Source organism: Lagopus muta, chromosome 6 (genome assembly GCF_023343835.1).
Source record: "Lagopus muta isolate bLagMut1 chromosome 6, bLagMut1 primary, whole genome shotgun sequence".
NCBI lineage: Eukaryota > Metazoa > Chordata > Aves > Galliformes > Phasianidae > Lagopus > Lagopus muta.
Window position 1 is genome coordinate 30,206,100 of NC_064438.1, and position 13,878 is coordinate 30,219,977.

The following is a 13,878-nucleotide window of genomic DNA, read 5'->3' on the forward strand; positions in this document are numbered from 1 at the left end:
TCATCTCTGCTGCAGACAATTCCTTAGGAGAAAACTGGTTGCTATCACAGCCTTTCCCTCTGTGTTATGTTTTCTCTCCTCCTCATGCACCATAGAGGGAAGGTAAGGGAGAGATGCACTCTTTCCTTCTTTCCCTTCTCACCGCGTTCGGGGCCCCTCATGGCTTGCCCCACCTGGCCCAGCACCGCACCTGAGGGGCGCATTTCCCGCCCCCACCTCTCCTCACGCGCCCCCAACGGTCGCCACCTCGTGCATTCGGCTCCTGCTCGCTCTCGTTTGCTTAGAAAACATAATGTGAAAATGTGATATTGGGGGGGAAAAAAAAAAAAAAAAAAAAAAAAAAAAAAAGCCACGGAAAATTCAGGCCATTGTTATGTTCCCGGTATATTTGCTTTTTCATATCCCTCTTGCATTCGTTTCTAGGAGCATTCTCAGGTTGCAGAGGGCTCAGCGGGGCAGCACGGTGCTCAAAGCTCAGCTGCAAACCCAGTGCTCATCGCTGCCTGAAGCACGTCTGCTCCCGCAGCGCAGCTACACCTGCTGGAGCTAAGCTGACATTCTCACAGCACTTTGCACTTACAACGTGTAAGAGTTTATGTGCAAAGGTTACAGGACGGATTCTAGAAGGCATTTAAAAATAAAGCTGGTATTTCTACTCATCCCTTTGCATTCCTTTATAAAGCTTTGCATAAACATCCAGCTTAGTAATTTTCACGAGTCAGAGACCAGTTCCCAATAGAGACCACCACCCTCCTGGCTCCTGTTTGTTGCTGATCAGATGAAGTGCCCGTCATGAACTCTAACAGCAGAGGCACAGTGCAGAAGCTGTTTGCAATCATCTGTTGTTGTGATCATTCAACAGAATTATGTTTTTCGGCAAGCTATTTCCTAATGCTGTTGACAAAATAATCTGAAGAGTCTGACTGAAGTGATCATTCAGGTATAAGGATGAAAATGACCATGTGTGGATTAGTCCTAATGATCATTTTGCAACCAAACATCATTCAGTAGTCCTAAAAATGTCACGCTTCTGATGTTTCATAAAATTTGATAGAAAATCTTGTAATGACATACAAAAAGGGGTTTTGAAGCACAACTTATTCTTTCCATTCTTTCAATTTCTTCTGAAAAAGGGTACTTTTTAGTCATAGAAAGAAACACACAACAATCAATGTTAACAATAGTTGCAGTGTTTACTTAGACAGAACTAGAAACTGCACTGCAGTGTCTGCTGCCCAGAGCTATTCCCTTAGGACAAGGCAGGCTTTCTGGTCTCCATAAACGATTTCACTCTGAAATCAATGGAGAACTGGGAACAGTGTTCCTCATTGATATTATTTTGGATCATCCTTTTAATACTTGTTTCTCCATTTCTTCACGCATTTTCATTTATTTCCATTACAAATCTTCAAATACTGATCAAACTGCCATCTATCCAAGAAACTACCTAATCTGGCACCTGAGATAAAAAGGAGTAAAAAGAATATGATATTAAAAGAGAAATTTAACTTGATTCATACTTGGTTCTTAAAATTAAAATATGATGTTATCTAACATAATCCTACCTCCCAAGGTTTATTTTTATTTCATGTCTGAACTTGTTCTGGACTTCCAGGATCAGGAATTGTGACAACCCTATTTCAAGAGAACAAGAAAAAAAGCCTAACAATACTCCAGGGAAAGCTCATAGCTATTTAGATTTAGAGCAGAATTTTGATATAATCCATATCTAGGGTTTGTAAAATACCTAACTTATCATGTATTACTGTATTTTATCTCCTGATTTTCCGCTGTAACAAACCTGTTGTTTAGCAAATTTCCTCCACTAGAGGTCTCCTCTTCCACCTATCTTTAACTGTGTTGCTATAATAACAGAAGAAAGGATCTGTCTGCCAGCAACACTTGTTGAACAAGTGCACACAAGTCTTGAACCACTCCTGCAGATTATTATTCTTTCAACTGTCTTAAAGGCAGCAGATACAGTATTTCAGCCCTGTAAATCTCATAGATCCTGCCCAGTAAATTTGGAAACTGAAAATTCCTACTAGGGAAAAAAAATCACCAAAGAATGAGGGAACCTGACAGAGATACTCAAGACAAACACTGCAGGTGACATGATGAGAAAAGATCCATTATGCTTTTGGTTTTGTGGTTGGGAATGACTTTTTTTCATCACTATATTCATCACATTACTGCAGGTAATTTAGATTTCTAGCAACAGGACACTTCTTAACAATTTCCCTAAACTACTGAACCGTATTCTAAATAATAAGCCAGATTTTATTTCAGAGTTCCTTTAAGTTCAAATCCACCCTTAACTCTACTTTATCCAATTCTTTTTCCTTATAATGTAACTATAACAATTTTCCTTAGATATTTTCAAAATATCCATGCACTGTTCATGCCTTCAGATATACATGTGGTATTACTAATCACAGAAGTGCTCCTTTCCTTTTCCATGAAGAAAAAAACCTGAGGATTGAAATATTTCTCCTGTAAAGAAAGTGACTTCTGCTGCCTTTTGGTATGGTACAAGCCTGTTGATAAATAATTGCTGCTTAGTTTAGAAAAAAATGGCCTTTCTCACTTTTTCTTTACATATATTCTAATATGTCACCTCTCTTGTTTACTTGCTCTTGCTTTCATGTTTAGTTGTTAATTTTCCACACCTTTAAACATGCGGTTTATTAACCAAATACAAGGCTTAGGTTACAGACTGTAACTGATGCATTTTTCAACTGTAGCTCAGACATTTTTAACTTATTAATCTAACCTTTGTTGCTGCAAATGAAAATGTGTTCAAGATACTTTAATTAACTTTTGTAACAAGATTCTACAAGTATTAGATAGGACCTCTTGGGAGAACGTAGAAACCAATTATGCAATTAATCCTTCCAAACATCCCCAAGGTAGTGGAGCAAAAGTCTAAAAGGAAGACGTTGAAGTGCCTAGGGAATAAATTAAAAAAAAAAAAAAAAAAAAAAAAAAAAAAAAAAAAAAAAAAAAAAAAAAAAAACCACAACCACAACTCATACTCTTATCTACTACTTTGGATTAATTTATGGTCAGCTAGGCTGAACTATCCTGGAAACGTGGAATTTAATCATTTACATTCCTATTCTGGATATGAATAAAATAAATTTATTACTTTCATCAATTGCAAAGAGACATTGCACACTGGATAAAGCACAGACGAGCCAAAACCAGAGCTTAAGTAACAATAAGTACCAGTGCAGAAGGAACTCCTATCGCTACAGCATTCCCTAGCAACATTTACAGTCTGACCTACATTTGTTTTCATTTTATAACTCTGTTCTGATGCCCTGGCAAATTAGTGCCTCACTCCCATTATGATACATAGTCTCACATAGGGCTCTACACGAGTTCCATGATTACCCCAAAACATTCAAGACTCTTGAAGTGACTCTGAAGCTTACCCCCATTTTTAAGTTTTAGATTAAGTCCATGTACTCCAGATATCAGTTTTTAAATAGTTTTAGTTTTTATGAGCTTTAATAGCAAATTATTTCATTTGTGTATTTACTTCAGACTTGCATCTAGCTCTACAGCTGAAATAGCTGCACCCAGGGACTCAGAGAAACAAAGTGGAAGCTGCAGCAGTACAAACAGTACAAAGTGGCAGTACAAAGCAGTACAAATGCACTTTGCTTTTTTTAGGTTTTTGTTGTTGTGAGTTTTTTTGTTGGGGTTTTTTTTTTTTTTTTTTTTTTTTTTTTTGTATGTGCTTGCATGTCTCTCTTCACTGAAACACTGCTGCACAACCCCCAAGAAAACCCATTTGTAAGCGCTAATACACGCGTCAATTTGCTCTCAGAAGGCACGGACAGCTGCAGGAAGCCTACCAGCCACCCCCACTCACAGCTGACACTCCTGGTCCCCTGTGCCCGCCACGATCAGCAGGCACAGCACCGCGTTCCGAGCCACCCGAGCCCGTTGGCTCTGCGGGCACTGTATGTACTGCAACTGAAGTCACCGAGTGTCTTTTTTTTTTTTTTTCCAGTCCGAAAAAAAAACCGCCGCAACATCCTTCTGGAATGGAAACGCGCGGTACTCACGTGGCCTTGGCGGAGTAGCGTGCCTCGGGGAACCGACTGAAGAAACATCTCCTTGTTTCTAGGAAAGCGTTAATCCCTTCAGCACCCACAGCAGGAGCGCGGAGAGCGATCGGGAAAGAGCACGCCTTCTCTCTGCGAGAGGGGCGGGGGCACGCGGGTGGCGAGGGGCGCGCGGCCCCCAGGACGGGGGGGAGGGAGCGCCTGGGCAGTGCTGGGGGGAGAGGCGCGCGCAGGAGTGCTGATAACGGACCGGGTTGATTGCGGGCACAGCCCAGCTGTTCCCTCACGAAACACGTGCCTAATCAGGTTTGTCTCTGCGGGCGAAATCTCCACGTTATTGGGCGGCGCCGGTCTTTGTACCAACTAATCAAAAGGCTCTTGCTGTTACTTTTCCGAGGCTGTCGGGTGCAGCTGGAGGAGCTGCTCTGGAAGCGGACTCCACCGGGCGCGTGGCCAGAATCGCTCCGTGCCTCTGGGAAAGGCAGCTTCGTTCGCCCTCAAATAACACGTAATAAAACAAGTGAATTCCCGGTTTCTTAGCTGCTGTGCTTTCCTCAGTTCCCCTGTGAGCTGCCCGATGGGAGATCACAGGCTTCTCATCCGTAGGGATGCGCCCAGGCTGACCTCCTTTGGAGAGCTCCAAACCCGCGGGCCGAGGCGGGAGGGAGGGCGGGAGGTGAGAGAAGCTTTTAAAACGCTACTGGCTTTGGCTCATGCTTGGCTGTTGTGGATCAGGTTTGCAGCCAAATGAAGGTTATAGGGGAAAAAAAAACAGATTAAGCGTGTAAATGTTCACTGAGTAAAAGTAGGTATTTTATTTGTGAGAAGATTTATTCAATTAAAATAATTCCTGCACCTTTGTGAAGTAGACCAATGAGCTGGTTAAATAAGAGGAGAAAATGTAAAGTTCATTGTAAAACAGAGGAATATTATTGTAAATGTTAAGGTCCCTGCCCAGCACGTTTAAGTAGACAGACAGCACATTCCATTGCTGGGTATACTAAGAGCAACTTATAACAAGATGGAGGACTTCGAAAACACATGGATCACTTGCAGAGGATTGCCTGTTTTGTCTCGGTTGTATGGTTGTTTTTTTGTTTGTTCTTTCTCCATTCTTGCCCATCCAAACCCCTCCTATAAAATATGATATTTCTCTCCCTGTTTCTACTGGGAGGTCATTGATGATATGCAATAGGTCTGCATGAGATTTGTACCCTGTGCTAGCTAAAATAGTGCTTCCTTCTGCTAGCACAAAGCCTTGATGTCCACTATTCATGTAGACCTTTGTGTTCTGAAGACAGTGATTGTAAAAGATCCATCTGTTATGTTTTCTTTGTATGGAAGCTCTTCTTGGAAAATAGAAAAAACAAACACTAAAATGACAAGCTCTTGCTGCTCTATGGTTGATCTTCCGTGTTTCAACAAACACTTAGAGTATTTATTGTATTACGAAACAGGACAGTGATTGAGATGTACAGATGTCTTTATGACAATGAAGACAAAACAAACAACTCGAGAGAAATGAATATTGAGGAGAAAAAGAACATGAAAGGTAAGCTATACAGCACTGTAGAAGTTAAAGCTTTCAATTTGTCAATCAAAAGTAGTCATATATATAGTAAATAACTGTCATTAGCGGAAGTATTTTCTCTGATTTTCTTTTTTCTGAAATTATGGTATGGAATCTTGATGGATGCAAACATTTCTAAACTTTGGTTGCACTTGGCTTACATTTCTTTTATGCTATTATGGATTGGGTTCCTTCATATATAAAACAACACATTTAAATTGAGTTACTGATGGGACTTAGATGAAAGAATTAATCTTATAGTTCTGTTACTGCATTAATAACCACTCAGTATGTTAACAAGCAAGCACTAAAGTTCCACAAATCTTTGAAAACTGAGTTAGTGTTGCAATTTTACATGTCTTGGGAGTGTCATGCCTTATAACATAGGTAGAACATTATGAAAAACATCTTCTCTAAATGATATTTCCAATGAATTCTTTTAATAAAAATACTTTTCTTTTATTTTTTATTTTCTTTGATAGTTTAATTCTCTTTGGAGGTGTCTTAAAAAGGCAGTCATTTCTCTTTAAAAGGAATATTTATATACAAAGTTACAGTTATCAGTCTAAAAACGTAAATACTTTCTGTAGCAAATAGACAGCTCAATAGGACACAAATTACACTAGTGATATAATGATGGAAGAATCACTGTAATAGAGAAGTTCTATAAATGAAGGGAAGAAGATTGCTCACCTGTATCAGAAGAGCCTAGGATCACAGGGAAAAATTTTACTAAGAAAAGACTTCCAGAAAGAGATCCTTCCCTGGTGGCAGTCAGCCCTTTTAAATGAGGTCTAAGAGAGGTACAACCAGGCTCCACCCCTTCCAGTCGCACAGGTGAATTGCCTTCACCTGTGCTCACATGTCTGACCAGGTCCTTTCCCCATGTGCTCAATCAGTTGTTCAAGTCATGACTCAGCATTTCCCATACATCTTCTAATGAATGATTTATTTTTGACTCAAGAAGAAAGACTTAAATCTGATACTATTACTCTCAAAGTTCTGCTATAGGCAAGAAAGAAATACATGTTACATGTAATTAATAAAATTTGAAATACTCTTACTATAACTGAATTATTAACAGTATTCAGAGAATTGCTGTTAGTTTAGATCTAGTAATTTCAGAAAAATAAGTAAAAAATATTAGTATTACAGGAAAGTTGCAATAGTAACAACGATATTGAGGTTGTTATGCACATACCTCACTACCTAACTATTTATCTGGTGATGTGCGTACCCTTCAGCTGCTCCTCTGGATCCTGAGATGAACAGCTTCAGGAGAGCTGTGACAAGCAGGTCATAGCTAAGTTCTTCAGCAAGAGCTGTATTTTGTCTTCTGCATTTGCTAATGTGCTATTTATACCTTGTTCACTTTTCATTGGACTGCACATCAAGCTGAATACATGAAAATTCCAAAAAATCCTTTATTGAGTTCAAAAACATTTTGGAGGACGTCAGTAGACATACAGGTTCCTAGATTGTTGTAACTCTTCATTAGATTATTTTTACATAAACTATTTCCTTTGAGTTTACTTTTAAAATATAATCCTTAGAAGATGATTTTTTGCTCTAGTAAAAGGAGATTAAGATTCATGGATTTTAGTTTATATTCCTAAGACTGCTGGTAAGCTACATGGCTCTCTTGCTGTCTGTGTCTGTACATGTAAAAGCAACTACTTCTGTGTTAGTGGAAAGATAGTGTAGATAGGTCACTCTGAAAGTAATGCCTTCTATTTTGTTTACATAGAAACTACAATAGATACAATGAGCACAATGACATTATTTGATTGAGCAAATTATCAACTACAAAACACTGGTTTTCAACATAGTTGCCACCATTAGCTGTGTATTTTTGATAGTGATGAACAAGTGTCTGAATGACGTGCTCACAGAGATCTGCACCAGAGGAGGTGACCTGCTATCATAGTTGTCACTGCTGAAACACACCACCCACCATCTCACTGTGCTCTCATCCACTGTTTGGTCTCTGTAAGCATTCAGCAAGCATTGATAAATATCAGTAGGTACAATTTTTTCCACATGATAGGAATTAGATTCCATACTGTTACTTCATACACACTTCCATGTCAGACGCCATTTTGTCAGACTGTCCCTCTGCTGCCATCTGTCACACAGCAACAAAATGTAATGGAATATTGGTAGGAACACGCATCCTCTACAACCATATCACCAATATCCACCTCTGATGTCATGGGCCAACATAAATAAGAAACACTGCTTTCAGAATAGCCCCTGTACTTTCATTTTCTTGTTTCTTGATTTATTTTAAATGAAAAATTAGTATTATCTTTATAGGAGGCTTGAAATTGCTAGCCACTTATACAATGCAAGTACTCTTCCCTCCAATTTCAATAGATCTAAAAAAAATAAAAGAAAAAAATGGTGGCCACATCAAATTGTCTGCTTTTTTTTTTTTTTTTTTTTTTTTTTTTTTCTCTAGTTGCAAAAATTTTGAATACTGTCAGTGTGTGGAAACTGCTGAGTCACAGCCTGAACCACTGATTGAGCACCTGGGGAAAAGGCTTGGTCAGCTCTGAGAGCACAGGTGAAGGCAATTTACCTGTGTGACTGGAAGGGGTGGAGCCTGGTTGCACCTCTCTTAGATCTCATTTAAGGGCTGACTCCCCATAGGCAAGGTTCTTTTTTTGGAGATTCTTTCTGGTGAAGCTTTCTTTTGTAAACTAACCCTAGACTCTTCTGATATGGGTGAGCATTCTTTTTCTCTTCATTTATAGTATTTTTTTTGTTATGCTGCTTCTTCCACTGTTGCACCTTTGTGTGATGATATCAATTTGGCTAATTGCTACATAAAATTGTTAAAATTCTGAGAATTCATGCATTGTATTTCTTAAGGATCATTGAGAAAGTATTGTTGGAAGCATTTCAATTTTAGTTTCTGTTTTCTTTTATTGTTTTTGTTATAGTACACTTTTTCATGGGTTTTTTATCTCAGTTGCACTGAAACTTCTATGACTTAAGTAAGAATAAAAACTTCCTGTGGACTTAAGAGCTGTTTTTTGTAACATTAATGTGTATGTGTTCTATAGCTACTTATTAAGAAATTCTATCTTACGTTAGCAAATTTGGAAAATACAGTTGATGAGCTAAAATGTATGGTTGTTTCCTTAGTTCTCTTTTATGTAATCCTTTATATTCTTTACCTGTCTCTCTTTCTGGAATTTAACTTCGACACAAGATACTGGTTTATAGCAGTATTTAGCAAAACATTGTTAATGTGGAATTGTTTCTAATTCATTAGCTTTAAGGCAATGTAGGAGATGTAGTAAGAGACAAATAAGTTGTGCTTATTCTTTTTATGCATCTATCTGGTATTGCTTTTTTCATGTAAGTTGTTTACGTGTCTCTCTAAGATGAAGGGTTGTGACAAATGCTTAAAAAATAGATCTCACCTGCCTTTAACATACGATTTGTTCATCAATCTTTCCTACAACACATGAAGGAATTAAATAATATTTATATTATACACCTAGTTACAATACATCTATCATTCAGTTGGTCATTTGAATAAGTGTTTCTATGGTAGAATGACCTTTTTGTAACAGACTTGTAGCTCAGATTATAAACCAACCTCTTGACTTGTTTCTTGGTTTGATTAAGGAGTTTATAGAGTTGGTTTTATTCTGTGAAGTCTTAAGTATTTGCAATCATTTCTTGTTTAGCAATATTAGAATATTAGAATATTCTCATGTTCCAACACAAGAAAGACAGTGCTGTTGGAGCAGGCCCAGAGAGGAAAGCCACAAGGGTGATCAGAAGGTGGGGGCACCTCTCCTGTGAAGATGGGCTGAGGGAGCTGGGTTTGTTTGACCTGCAGAAGAGAAGGCTCTGGGAGGAGCTTAAGGTTACCTTTCAATACTTAAAAGGAGTTTATATCTTATATCTGTATTACTTAGAAGGAGCAGGGATACAGGTATTTTACATAATCTGATAGCAATAGGACAAGGGTGAATGGTTTTAAACTAAAAGCGGGGACATTTAGACAGTTGTCCAGAGAAGCTATGGATGCCTGAACTCTGGAGGCCAACCTTATCTAGTGTTTGGCAAATGCTGCCCATGGCAGTAGGGTTGGAACAAGATGGTCTTTGTGTTCCTTTCCAATCCAAGACATTCTATGACTTGACCTAGATCCATCACAATTTGTATAACAGAGTAAGAACTTTCCATTAGTCTTCTGTGATTTCTGTGCAAATTTTCCTTTTAACATATAGGTCAATGATGTGAAAACTCTTAACTTTCAGTTTTGCATCTTGGATGAAAACCCACAATGATCTAATACCTTGTGCTGAATTTAAATGACGTTAATTTTTCAGTGTTATCCAATACCCACCAATGAATCTACAGTAGTATGTTGTAAGTAATGGACTCTGATCCTCTCTTTTCAGTTATTACTGACAGTTTAAAATTCAGAACTAGCTGCATATGCAGCAATGAATGCAGTTTTTGCTAAGCAGATTATAAATAGCAGCTTGTATTTTGTGCAAGAATAGGGAAATAGAAGCATCAAGAGATGAACAAAGTCAATGTTTTGAAGGACAAATAAGCAGTTAAGTAGATGAAAAGCATGTCAGGTATGCACATTCAGAGTTGCTGGAGTGAATAGGTGCCTAACACACACCTCTGAAATCCTGCGGAGTAGTGAAGAGTATTTTTTGTAATAATGTTAAAGATTTCTCAGTGGACTTGATTCTTGTGTGTAAGTAAAGGACATGAAAATCTTCTTGATGATTCTACCAAACTATCATTCTGTATTCTATCATTCCATAATTAACAGTTAGAGTTCTATAATTTCAAAATGACTGTGTGCCAATTTGATTCTAAGGACTCAGTTCTTCCCTAGGTTTAGAAAGTACATGAATGTATTAAATATTTGTTTTCACTACTTCTATGTACTTTACTTAAATGAACTTAGAGAAAGTAATCTACAGTCATTTCTGATTTTATGGAGGTACAGCTGTTAGACTTGTCAACAGTCTGCCTCATTTTGCATCAGTGAATTAGTGCATTTTTCCATCCTTGTGTGTGAAAAATATGGCATGTCTATACCAGGGGTTCAAATGAGTCTATGATTATTCTGTCTGCCTGGGTGCAAGCAACCGGATGGACCAAATGGTTTCACTAGATCAGTATACTCTTGACTCTTAGATCTTAGAAATAATCTGCTTAGAAAACACAGATGCAGTATGCCAATACACTTGGTTTTGTGTGCAATACCTCTAAAATTCAGGAACAGCAGCAGAAGTTTAATAATAGACAAGAAAGAAACACCATAAAAAAGTAGTAAGCAAATTCTGGAAGTATATGTAGTTTTCATTCATGATTGTTAATAATTCTGTTATGTAAGTTGAATTACATTTGTGGTCCTAAGCCAAGTCATGCTTGTTGCTATCCATATTGTTTGATGTTACATTGACTGTGAAGATAAATTGTGCATGTAGTGCTAAATCCTACTGATGCATTCCTGTATTCCTTCTCCTGAAAATGTCTTTTTTGACTATATTCTGCAGGCTCCATTTGTTATAGTGATTGGAGAAATGCTTGATATCCAAATTGGCACTTAATTTCTTTGGATGGTGTCTGACTAATTTTTAGGGAATGCCTATCTGATCTGAAAGACATCTCAGCAATCTTCCTTGTGTGCCTTCCTGTCATGTGACATTCTCACAGTCAGTTGGAAGGACAGTTTTTTATCCAGCTTGTCTAATTCCATGCAGGACTTCCTTGTAGGCAACATTTTTCTCTTCTTGTAGTACCTCGCCTCTATGTAATGTGCTTACTGGAATTACTGTCTTTAGCATCCTACTTCTGCTATGAGTAGGACTATTTTTGTCCTGGGGCAAATTTCTAGAGTATCAACTTGCAAATGTGCAGTTAAAAGATGAAGTTCTGTTGAAATATACATGAATGACTTCTTTGCTTATCTAAGAACTTCTGACACAATTTTTGGGATGTGTTCCCCGTTTTTTCTAAATCAGGGAAGCTTTCTCAGGGATAACCCTGATGCACCCAGGCAAGCTGACTTCAGTGAGAACAAATCTTGGAAGTCTTTTTCAACCTTGGTGATTACATGATTTTAAATTACAGTAAGAGAATGTGTTTTGTCACTCTGAGTATGCTTTGATATGTCACAAGTCATTTTTAGGTATGTGGCTTTGACATATTTGTGCTTTGTGCTGCAGAGTGATTCCAGATAGGTCTGATACTACTCTGGATGGTGTAAAATTCAGTTTTCAGTGACCTGAGTTGAATGTTGTTCTGTCAACTTGAATGTCTTGCATCAAGATTTTACCATTTTAATATTTCTACATGCTTAAAATCTTCTGTGTGGAAGCAGCAAATGACCAATTCTTCACTACAGTCTGATTTAAGTACCTAGATGACCATGAACTCAAAGGGAATAACTAGCTTGTAGAAGTAAATGGGATCTCTTTCATTTCATCCTTATGATCCATTAAGAACTTTTCAACTTTACAAAGTACAAGGTGTTGGGCGCGTTTCTGCATGAGAGAACATTTCCTGAAGCCAAATAGTTTCCAGCACTTCCAGTTTGGCTTTTAATTTTGAACCAAACTTACCTCGGGGAGGGGGAGGAGGGAGGTGAAGAAAGTATTATATGACAGTTATTGCCAACTTTCTTCCCATCCACATCTGTCTGATGGTCCTAGTGTTTGTGGTTGTTTTCTTCCCTACCTTCACATCTCCAGCCCCCAAAATAGTCAATATCTTATAATTTTATGAAGATAGTAAAGGTACAATCTGTTCATCAAAATGTGTTTAAAGGTAGATATACCACAGTCTCATATTACTATCAATATATTTACTGAGTGATTAGACTAATGTAATTGTTCTTTTTCTAAGAACATTCTTTCATATGAAAGGTTCCCTTTTGTACTGCAACAAATACAGGAATCCCAGCTTTACCTTTCAATATGTTTTGACCAACTTCAGTGTGGTTTGTTTTGCTTTCCATTTTCTTCAGTCTGTGTCCTTACACAACAGTTTCTCAGTCTCTGAGATGATAGTTAACTGATAAGTTGTGTTTCTCACTTTGGAGATTGTCCACTTCTAACTTGAAAAATGTGGATTTTGATTATATTTGGTCATACCTTTATTATATGCTTTAAAATGTAGTTGTCATTTCTTGATAATTATTTGACATCTGACTGTTCTGATATGTAAAAATAAGGTGAATAAAAAATACATTTAATCTTCAATTTAACACTTGGTATTAATAGACAATTTTAACTGCTCACAGACAATTGTATCCTTGCAACCATCTTGAAATTTAGCCTTATCAGTTAAATCCTGTTGTAGTGCAGGGATACTATGCAGAGTGTTTATCCATGATAATCAAAGCAAGACTTCAGTGTGTTATTCCCTCTACAAATACAGTGTAGTATGTTGATCAACAAATTATGTTAGAAGTATTACTAAAAAGATGAAATGTTTTTTTTTCCACAATCTGGCCTACTGAATATAGTGTTCAAAGCCACAGGTATCTAAAGCATGATGACAGGAAGTCACATCAGGACATAAAACTTCGGTGAGAATTTTTATGTCCCATTATAGACTAGAAGTGGTTTAAGGTTAGTTCTGTAAGTAAAGGCTGAAGTAATTTATATGTTGTGGGCTCATAATTTACTTCATAATTCCTTCCTTTTTGAAGACAGGTTATACTTAGCCTGTGTCTTCTGTTTAGTAGAAATATTTATTACAAGGAATGCTGATGTGTTACTTCCCAAAGCATCATGTACTGAAATCAGGAGCAATCTCATTCCTACCGGAGATATTTTAGTGTACATAATGCATAAACATCTTGAAAATAAAAATCTCTTTTCTTGGAATGTGTAAAATTTTTGTGAGCACTTAGGAAAAAGTAGTATCAACAGGCTGAGAACTATCTGATGCTTGTAACCGTTGATGGTCTAGAATAACTTCCCTTGAGGCAAATGAAAGACTGAGCTGGGTTTGAGATGGATCATAAGTAGAAAGAGGATCATATGATATCTGTTCATGTGACAGCCAAAGGGCTGCAGTTATAAGTGGTATTTTTTAGATGTATCTATCTCAAGCTTCCACTTATAAAGGTGAAGTTTCCAGTGCTGATGAAGAGGCAGTGAACTGTGGATTTGGAGGAGTACATGGATTAGTTCTTGAAAAGCTGCTGGTAAGTGTAAATGTGTAAAGTTTTGC

General features: G+C 37.6%; 2 protein-coding genes across 2 annotated transcripts in view; one reads left to right on the forward strand and one right to left on the reverse strand.

Annotated features, from left to right (window-relative positions):
- RYR3 (ryanodine receptor 3) overlaps positions 1 to 4,545 on the reverse strand; it is a 203,729-nt gene extending 199,184 nt beyond the window's left edge. Inside the window, exon 1 of the mRNA XM_048949520.1 lies at positions 4,077 to 4,545. Coding sequence (XP_048805477.1) covers positions 4,077 to 4,124 — 48 coding nt within the window. The 5' untranslated portion in view covers positions 4,125 to 4,545. The remainder of the gene's footprint in view (positions 1 to 4,076) is intronic.
- A 3,720-nt stretch (positions 4,546 to 8,265) lies between these two features.
- The window catches only part of FMN1 (formin 1), a 176,677-nt gene continuing 171,064 nt past the window's right edge, over positions 8,266 to 13,878 (forward strand). Inside the window, exons 1-2 of the mRNA XM_048948464.1 lie at positions 8,266 to 8,373; positions 13,773 to 13,852. The gene's annotated coding sequence lies outside the window, so the exon portion shown is untranslated. The remainder of the gene's footprint in view (positions 8,374 to 13,772; positions 13,853 to 13,878) is intronic.